The sequence below is a fragment of the Aquarana catesbeiana genome, linkage group LG03 (assembly GCF_042186555.1).
Source record: "Aquarana catesbeiana isolate 2022-GZ linkage group LG03, ASM4218655v1, whole genome shotgun sequence".
Classification (NCBI taxonomy): Eukaryota; Metazoa; Chordata; class Amphibia; order Anura; family Ranidae; genus Aquarana; species Aquarana catesbeiana.
In genome coordinates this window covers 88651654-88662153 of record NC_133326.1, presented here as the reverse complement: position 1 = coordinate 88662153, position 10500 = coordinate 88651654, and the positions used below count along the sequence as shown (strand labels likewise).

Genomic DNA, 10500 nt, shown 5'->3' with positions numbered 1-10500 from the left:
GAAATTAAACTGAGTGGATTGCGGTGGTTGCCAGAGGGGGAGGGGTATTGGATATGTGGCTTGCATTTGGAAAATGGCGGACCAGGATTAGGAGAAATATCACCTGAGACTAGGAGAAGGAGGAGGGTGAGGAAGGCAAGGTGGGAGTGGGATGTGCATGAGCGCACGTGTCTAGTGGCCCTGGAGAAGAAGTAAATCTTCTTTTCTATGCCCCCTGAGACCTAAACAAGCAGTTAAATTGGTTATAAGGCTGAAGGTTTTTTACCTTTATGCATTTTACTTCCCCTACAGCACCCCACTCACCTAAGCTCTCTCCTGATCCAGCAATGTGCACAAGAGCCTCAGCTGCCTGACTCCCTGTCCTCATTGGCTGAGAAAGCAGGGAGTGAGCATGCAGCAGTCCCCCTCATAGCAAGTGGCTTGCTACTGGGGGCACTGGTCAAGGGGGTGGAGCCAGGAGTGCCTGAGGGAGACCCGAGAAGAAAAGGATTGGGGCTGCTCTGAGCAAAACCACTGCACAGAGCAGGTAAGTATGACCTGTTTGTTATGTATTTTTATTTTTTTAAGCTGAACCTTTAATACCACTTTTAACTCTTGCAGTGCGGGTCCAGGGAAAATTTTTAAGTTTCCTAGAGTCGGGCTTTAACTCCTATAATACATCAGCCTCATTACGTTGAAGCAGATGGTCTAATAATAATCTAAAGATGATTTATTTAGCATCTTTTTTTTTTCTTTCTTAGAGTTATCCAAGCATGTTAGTATATTCATAAATATATAATATATATATATACTGTACCTGTTATAAAACAAAAAGCTAGCAGAAGAGGAGCAGAACCACAGTGACACAATGCTTAGCACTTCTGCATTGCAGCACTAACGTCATTGGTTTGAATCTCAAATGTGACATTACCTGCATGGAGTTTGCATGTTCTCCCAGTTATGGTGTGGGATTCCTCCTGGTACTCTGGTTTCTTCTTACACTCGAAAGATATGTTGAACAGGAAATTAGTCCTTAAATGTGAGGTAGGGACAGAGGCTTATCTGCTGCGAGGCAAACAAAGCGACTGCGCTATAGCTGAATGACGGCTACAGCGTGGTCTACCAGTTCTGGGAGGGCATCAATTGATGCCTATTAGTGCTGCCAATCAGTGCCCATCAGTGCTGCTGATCAGTGCTGTCAATCGGTGCCTCCTCATCCGTGGCCATCAGTGCAGCCTAGTGCCCTTCAGAGCCCATCAGTGCAGCTTTATCAGTGCCTCCTTATCAGTGCCCATCAGTGCCGCCACATCCTCTGCCCTACTGACCCCATCCTATGTCCCGCTGACCCCATCCTATGCTCCATTGACCAGATATATGGCATTTGGACACATCATGTCTCAGGGTCTGATGAGGAAGCCAAAGCTGTTCACTGTGTGCCCGATTTTAGTCTTGCCTATAGGGCAGCACAAAATCAAAATACACCACTGGGTAGGGACATTAGATTGTAAGCTTCTTGAGGGCAGGGGCTAATGTCAATGAACAATAAATGTAAAGCTTTATGTAAATTATTGATGTTATATAATTAACTATAATGTCACACTTCCTACTGTATAGACTTTACTGACTGCTAATCCATCCCACAAACTGTACAGCTGTAAAAAAGCAAGCAAGTCTGGAAAAGTTTGCTAACCAGAGCCCAGAGTAATCAGCAAGAATTAGGAACACAAATGGAATCACTTGTTCACAGTCGTGCATTACAGAGCATCCAGAGGTCCTGTTTTACAGATTGTATCTAATTAGGTTCTGAGCTGCTAGTATGTAATGGGCAGTGAGTGTGTGACACTCTCTGATTGACTAAACCCTTTTGGTTGTTTTCCGATGAGCTGAACACAACACAGAGGTGCTAATTCGTTTTTAATTAGTGCCAAGTAATCCCCTGCCATGTCTCTCCAAACGTGGATGGAGATGTGTGCAAGCCAAGGAGGGCTCCATCACACTACTGAGTGGAGGTGTTAGGAGAGCCCCAATCACATTCTTCAGCACCGAACGTGTTAAAAGGAAGGGAAGTCCCATTGACTGGCGATGGGACTGAATAGGCTTGTGCTGAGTGGTTTATGTAAATAGACGTTTGTAATTATATCATCATAGGATGAACCAGCCCCCCCTGCTTCTCCCATGATGTCCAATAAGAAGAGACCCAGCTTGACACCTGCCTATATACAGAGGAACAGAGCTAATATCCAGAACACTCATCTCTTCCCCTACTACAAACAAATATTAGTTCAGCTGAAAAGATCCAGAGAGGGAGAAGGCTATAGTCCATCCACATCCCAGCTATGACTTCCAGTAAAATAGAGATGCCTGGAGAAGTGAAGACAGACCCTGCTGCCCTGATGGCCTCTTTGCATCTGCTGCCCTCACCCACCCCAAACCTGGAGGTCAAGCATACCAAGGTAAGAGGAGTCACCAGCCTGGATGTGCTGCCTGCACACAGCACAGGGTAGATCAGTCCTAATGGAAGTTATCAGGCTGCGCTGGAAGTCTGTAATCTGATCCACATTCCCTATAGCCCAGCGCAGGAATTCACAGATTCCTCCAGCTCTGCTATCCTGCAATTGTCGGACTTTTGTGCCCATTCAGGGACCTTGGCAAGGACAGGGACTTGAAATCCTACACTAGAGGTAGAACAGATTCTAGGCAGCAAAATAACTTCGTTCAATGTTTTACTAAACACGTCTTATGTTTATCGGATGTTTATATATTTATGCTTTAACATTAGCTACTTTGTATTGTGCAGAATAACATTGTATTCTATTACGTATCACCTATTATCTCATAGACATAGAGGATACAATAGGGAACACTAAAAAGTCTCTCAATAGTATTAATTAATTCCGTTATAACCCAATAATAACTCATTACTATCCAATGAATGGTACAATAGGGGACGCTAAAAAGTCTCTCATTATTATAAATTAATTCACTAATAACTCAATAATAATTCATTACTATCCAATGAAGGATACAATAGGGGATACTAAAAAGGCTCTTATTATTATTAATTCACTCGATTACAACTCAATAATAATTCATTATCTCATAAAGGGTACAATATTATTATATTGTTAATTAACTCGATAATAAAAACTCAAGATAACCCATTATTATCTCAGGAAGGATAGGGGGGGGGGGGGGGGACTAAAACACGTTCACTATTATTAATTAACTCAATAATAACAAATAAAAAATAACTTATTATTAGGATAGGAGACACAAAAAAATTATAACTCGACAATAACTCAGTAATAACTTGATTCATGAAAGGTATAATAGGGGACACTAGAAACACGTGTATAGTCTAATATCTGAACGCATCAATAGATTATTTTCCTTTTCTAGTAAGGATCAATAGTTCTAGTAAGTTATTGTAAGTTTCTGTAACTATTGATCTGAGTTATATGTTAATATGTAACAGTCTGGCTTTACAAGGACCGATTTCGTTTTTCGACCAGACTAGTTATGTAACTATGCAACTTTTCACTAAGTGCATGAGGTGAAATTATGTTCACTGTTAACACACAATCATGTGCAAGAAAAAAAAAACATTTTTTTTCTTCTGTGCACATGATTGTTAAAAATACTTAAAATGCTTCTGTTGATATGCAACAGTATTCGTTTTAAGGGTTTATTTTTTAAAAGAATATAGACTTTTCACTGAGTACATAAGGTGAAGCTGCGTTCACTGTTAATACCCAATCATGTGCAAGAAATTCTTTTTTTTTTCTGTGCACATGAATGGACATTTTAAGTGAACAGACTCAAGGCTTCTAATAAACCTGCACAATATCAGAAGATAGACATAGTAGTAATGGGGGTGGTAGCCAATGATTAATGTAGAAAGTGTGGCTTAAGGTATACCCTTTATTGGCTAATGTATAAAGCCCGACAAAGAGATCTGAATTCTCCCGAAAGCTTGCATCTTTCATAACTCCACTCCAATAAAGAACATCACTAAACTCCAAACTTTCAGCAGATAGAAATGTATGCAAACTTGGGAGCTGAAGCTATTTAAGTGGTGACACTTAATATTTCCTCTACTGAGAATTAATCCAACCTCTGCCTTCTTTAAAACCCTATAATTTAAAAGTAATGTATAAAGGATAAAGGAAATAGATCTACTTACATCATTATATATATATAGGATATTTATATATATCCTATGTTTATTATATATAAATAAACCCAAGGGCTTGTACATGCAATAGTGCATATGTGCGATCTATAGCTAGTGAGCGATCCTACTATATCTTCTGCATGCAATCAACCTCCATCACGCCTTCAGACCTGTCAAAAATGTGTGTTTTTTTGGATGATTTTTTTTAGGCATGAGTAAATCACATATGTGTTAGACGCCAAGTTCTTTTTTTATAAATAAAATCACCATCACTTATATAAATGGTGTATGCAATCTTTGCTATGTACTAATACACCATTGCATTTTCCTCACTGCCCTTCATCCCCTCCTGTGTTTCCAACCACATATAAATAAATTAAGGAAGTTATAATGTCAGCATTCTGTGCTGTTTTGATACCATATTTGACCTGTGCATCAATAAAAAGGTGGTATCTATTAAAGCTAAGATTACACATCTAACCTGTTGCCAGATTTTTATTAGGCAGCCTAGAAGGTCCTGAGAAAGTGACCTGATTTAATCCATATCTGTATGTGGACAGCAGTGGATGTTTAAACAAAAATACCAGGTTTCAATGACCATGTAACTATAGCTCTGCCAAAGCAGGACATCATGGACTGTGAGTTCATTCATTTATTTAATAAAGCTATTGTGGAAAATAGCTTTTAAGATAATTATGCAGGCAAAGTAATACTTGATATGTCTCTGTTGCAAAAGATGTACAGTTTAAGGTTTGTATGGATTGTATTGCATGATAGGAGAATCTTCATATTATTTACTAAGAAGTGGTATGTAATTATTAATGAGTTGCATTGCACAATAATCATATAATAAATGCAATAACTAGCAGCAGCTAGATGACACACTTTCATCAGTTTAATTTATATTAATTAAAATAAATAGATTTGTTTCCGGGGGTTATTAAAAAGTTTCACACACTTGCTTTTAAAAATGTTTTCTAAATCCTCTTTGTTAATAAGTGATTCTGATGTAAAATTATCTTTCAGTCATATATTTTAGTATTAAAACCCATGTTAATTAGAAATATATTCCCCAAACCTCCAAAAGCATGCAGTTATATTGCAAATGACAGTAGGTAAACCTCTAAAGAGGAAAGAAAGGTATAGTATAATAAATACATGACAAACATTACATGTGGCAATTGTGGTCTTGCCATAAAGTGATAGCGCTAAATCTATTGCGTAGGGCCACTCTCTATGACAGATTTTGGAGGCATATCATTTAAAAAAAAAAACTAGCATAGTGTGGAGTTACTACAAAAATTATTTTTCTTACAGACCTACATTTTATTTGTTACTGTATTAGGGAGGCTATTTTTTAACTCTGTGTAAGTGATATATTACATTAATGATAAAAACCTAATATTATTATCAGTGTCTACTATTTATGAGTTTATTATACAGGCTTTATATATTGCCAACAGTTTCCAGAGCACTTTAGGGTCTACATATACTTTTACACTTTGTGCAGTAATTTACAAAGTAAAGGGAGACAGTACAGTTACAACACTATTCAATACAGCAAGACTCGAAGGGCCTTGTCCGTGAGAGCTTACAGTCTAAAATGTAAAACATTTATTCTCATTTAAATAGTGTGGCAGTTGATGAACTGAAACATAAAAAGGTAACTACAATAGTGTCACTGTCGATGATGGTGTACAAAGAATTACACTAAAATATATAACACGAAAATAATGCTATTACATTCTAATCACAAAAATTTGTACAAACCACTATGGGAATTGATCCCAAAGCTCAACATACAAAAATAGGGTAATACAAATATGACATACAATAACCACCAATCTGTTCCTTGGGTCATCCATATCTGCAGGTTGACTGTCAATATCAACAATTTAAATGCCTTTTCTTTATAGTGGGAAGTGTGTGATGTGTGGATGAGCAGATCACCTTTTGCTCAAGACCAGGTGGAAATTTTCAAATAGTTTTCTATTATCCTCTACTGTGTCTGTAAATATACATTGGTACTGTGACTTGTAACATATAGAAAATGTGTAGCACATTCATTGAACGGTGTATACACAGAGGCATGGTTAACATTGTGGCCACGGTCCACCCTCACCAAGACATAGTGTTGGTTTACTAAAAGAGTAGAATATAAAACAAAGCTTTGAACTATGAACTATGAATACCCAATCATATGGAAGATACTTAAAAAAAAATGATTGTACATGATTGAACAAGCTTGCATTGTGAACAAAGCTTACACTTTATTTCAGTAAGTTAAGATAATGTTCGCTTTGCAACTTCTCTGCTACTCTTCTAGCAAATCAACCACACTATCTGCATGGAGTCTGTAGGCTATCCATGTGTTTTTGATGTTTTCCTCATATTCTCCAGTTTTACAAGTTAATTGCCTTCCACCAAAAGCAAAATAATGTTTGAATGTGTGCAAGGACTCATATAAAAACTGCACTTTGATAAGGAAGGGGTACATTTGCTATTATACTGTACAAATGAGTATATGAGAAATGCTACTATCTGATAAAGGGAAAAAAAGTACATGGCCTGTGAAAACAAGAATAAATTGTGTTCCGCTTCTATGCTTCATACACAGATAAGCAGAGACCCGCATAGCTTTGGGTGCCATTTGAAAAGCACATTGTGAAGGTTAAACCCAATGATATGGGGGATAAAGAATAATAATATTATTCCCTGTTGTGTACAAGACTAAAGAGATGGCCCACAGCAAAATTCTGGTTATCCAATCTAAACAATAGGCCATCATAGAAGAAATGTTCACACACATGACTGTAGACTGGTACATGAAGAAGAAAATAAAATAGGAAAGATTTGTAGATTAGTACACTCCAGTTTACCAGTCTTTAGGGACTGTAAAGGCTGTGAACCTCGAATAGCAGTGTGTGACTTTAGCTGGCCCTCTTGAGAATTTACTACTTGATTAATGGATGGAATTGGCGACATATATAGTACAAGATAACTGCATTAAATTAACCTTCACAAATGGATATTTATTGGTGTACTTTTAAAGAATGTTATGTGGCTGCATGGGGTAGCGTAATTAATACAGCCATTCATGCCTTTACATGCTGATAGCCATTTCTACCATCTGGGTGATTAATGCTACAATGGTGGTTTTACCTCTTCAGTAATTATGTGTCATTGTGTTTGCAACACTGGACATAATTCTGTCACATAAACAGCAGGGAGGCCAGTGTGCATTTAACAAAAGGATTTTTTTTATCTCTTTTTATCTGCACGCTATCCTTGTGGAATGATATTGTATCTAAAGTGGCATACTTTATCTATTATGTTTAAATGTGTTACCCTCCTCTTTTTTTATTGTTTATTGGTTAAAACACACTGTGCAGTCCATGGGGTTCCACAGAAATTCTTTCAGATACAGTAATGGCTGAGTATGAGCTGAAATATTCATTAAGTTTAAATTGGAAAAAAACCCCTAACTATAACTATTCCTAAAAATGTTTTCTCTCTCCCTCCCCTCCTCCTACCTATCATGCCCAACCTGTATAGAAAAGATCTGAGTACTTACCTATATTCAATCCATTCTGATCCAGTCATGTGATCCTGCATTTGTGTAAGAGAGAACTTGGCAATGACGGTGAATTTTGGGAGTGTGACATCACCCATGGGGAAGATTTCCTAAAACTGGAGCACATGGGATCTGGTGCAACTATGCATAGTAACTAATCAGCTCTAATGCCGCGTACACACGTTCGGATTTTCTGATGGGAAATGTTGGATGTGAGCTTGTTGACGGAAAGCCCGACCGTGTGTATGCTCCATCGGACATTTGTTGATGGACTTTCCGCCAACAAATGTTGGCTAGCATGTTCTCAAATTTTCCGCCAACAAATGTGTGTTGTCGGACTTTCCAATCGTGTGTACACAAGTCCGTCAGACAAAAGTCCAAAGTACAAACACACATGCTCAGAATCAATGCTCACCAAACACAACATTAGCAGAAGGAGCCCAAAGGGTGGCGCATGACTTTTGAACTTCCTTTTTATCGGCTCGCCGCATGTCTTGTATGTCACTCCGTTCGTAATTGTTGGCCAACATTTGTGTGACCATGTGTATGCAAGACAAGTTGGACCCAACAACTTTCAAACAAAATTCCACGGTTTTGTTGTCCGATCGTGTGTACGGGGCATTAGACTTTATTGTCAAAGCTTAATTGTAGAAGCTGAAATTAGAAACTGATTGGTTACTCTGCACAGCTGCACCATTACCCAGCCATTGTTGGTGCTTCCTCCTCTCCCCTGCAAAGGCTGCTCACTGACACAGGGGAGCTGTAAACATTTTGAGGAATAGTTGTAGTCACGGCTGCTGTTAGAAATCTAGAGGCCTCGTCCTGCTTTTCTGATGGGGCCCCCAAGCCCAGATCCCACACCCTCCCCCCCAACATGCAGCAGAACAGCAGCACTGACTTTATCCAAACACCCCAAAAATGAAAAAAAGTCCCTTCTCTGCTCCCACCTCCTGGGCCCCTCTGTTGACATCATGGGACCCAGGAAAATGTAATTTAAGCCCTGGTAAGCATGTAGGAGCAGGGGTGTGATCTAGTAAAATCTATGTATTCATTTAGGCAGAAATGAACAATAAAGCTGCCCTGGACCCCTCTGTTTAGCTGATGAAGCCTGGGCCCATTACAACAGGACCAGTTGTACTGCCTTATCAGCAGCCCTGGTTGTAGTTAAGCTTTTTTCCACATTGAACTGTAAGGCAGACCTTTTGCGATTAAGGAAAGAAAATTGCTTGGTCCCCCCCCATCAACACTGACGGTGTTGATGGGAGAATTCCTGCTACTGCGCTATTGTATTCTGACAGCAGGAGGTTTCCCAGCCAGCAGTGATCGAACAAAAAAAAAACTGACAGGCTGGTTGTACTAAAGTCACTCGATAGATCAACTTCAGTACAACCACCCTGCCCATAGATTAATTGAAATTCATCCAGTTCCTGCTCAACTGCCCAAATTTCGAACCATCTATGGCCAGCTCAAGTAACCTCAAAATCTACTTTTCAGTATGTTTAGTATCATGCCTAACTGTACACTGTTTTCTTTAGCAAATTATTTTTTGTGAATCTGTTGCAAATTTTCACACCTGAAGATTCTGCCAGTACCAGCACTTCTGTTGCATGCTGACAATGCTAACCCCATTGCTTCACAATTGGCAGAAGCATTGTCAAATGGCTGTAAGAGCTCCATCAGTTGACCTGTTAGGCTGCCCACCAGTTCTATCAGATAAGCAGCCCGACAGGCTAACAGACGGAGCTCCCATTGCAGGGTGACAACGCTGCTGCCAGTTGCAAGGCAGTGGCTTAGCATTGTCAGCCTGCAACAAGAAGTACTGTTACTGTCAGAATCTTCAGATAAGAAACTTTGCAGGAAATTCCTAAAAATGATTTCCGTAAGAAAGCTGTATATGGTGAGGCATGGTGCCATAGATACTGCAAAATAGATTTGGGGTTTATTGCATAATTTGTAATTAGGTTTGTCTGTACACAATTTTGCTAATGCATAGCCAAATAACATACATGTCTTAAAGTGTTACTAAACCCACAACAGTAAAATCAGTCTGTATATGCAGTAAAGCATACTTGTTATACACAACGCGGAGGGGTTAATCCTCCGCATTGTGTAAAAAGGCTGTTTGATTCTGTTTTCTCTGATCCTCCCCTTCTTCCACTGACTCCTAATAATTTCTTAATAACACAGAGTCTATGGAGTCAGGCTGCGCATACTTAGTTTGGTGTGTATTGTTGGAGAGGTTTTTTTTTTCCTGGGAGGGTGCATGTGATCAGCACAGGGCCAATCAGCACTGTCCAGGCAGAGAGAGTCAGGGGTCTTCCAGTCTCATAGGTCAGTCAGAAAACTCGACCTACAAGCTTTAACCAGTGCTTGGCTGGACACAAAACTGCTCTAACTGCTGATGAGAAACGATATTTAGCAGTTTATATTTTAAAAAAAAAATTGCATTTCCATGTTCTGTGTACTGTGGGAGACCAGATCGTGAATGCAGGGATCCTGGGTTTAGTAACACTGTAAGGGTAATGATAGGAAAACCTGCCTTATGCAGAGCTGCCAGCACTCGATAAGCATTACCAAAACTTTTTCTACAGCCCTTTACAGGGAAAATGAATCCCTGACCAGGGCTTGCCCCCAAAGAAGCTTACTAGCTAGTGTCCCTATGTAATATTACACCATGCTACAGTGATATGCATACAACAATGACATTTTTTCATGGAAGCCAGCTAGCTGGTACATTTTGCCAAGCAACCATGGAGAGGATGTAAAAACCACA

The 10500-nt window shown here is 39.3% G+C and overlaps 1 protein-coding gene across 1 annotated transcript in view; it reads left to right on the top strand.

Moving 5' to 3' along the window:
• Positions 1-2123: 2123 nt before the first annotated feature.
• ALDH1A2 (aldehyde dehydrogenase 1 family member A2) overlaps positions 2124-10500 on the top strand; it is a 99432-nt gene continuing 91055 nt past the window's right edge. The window contains exon 1 of the mRNA XM_073618808.1: positions 2124-2432. Coding sequence (XP_073474909.1) covers positions 2316-2432 — 117 coding nt within the window. The 5' untranslated portion in view covers positions 2124-2315. The remainder of the gene's footprint in view (positions 2433-10500) is intronic.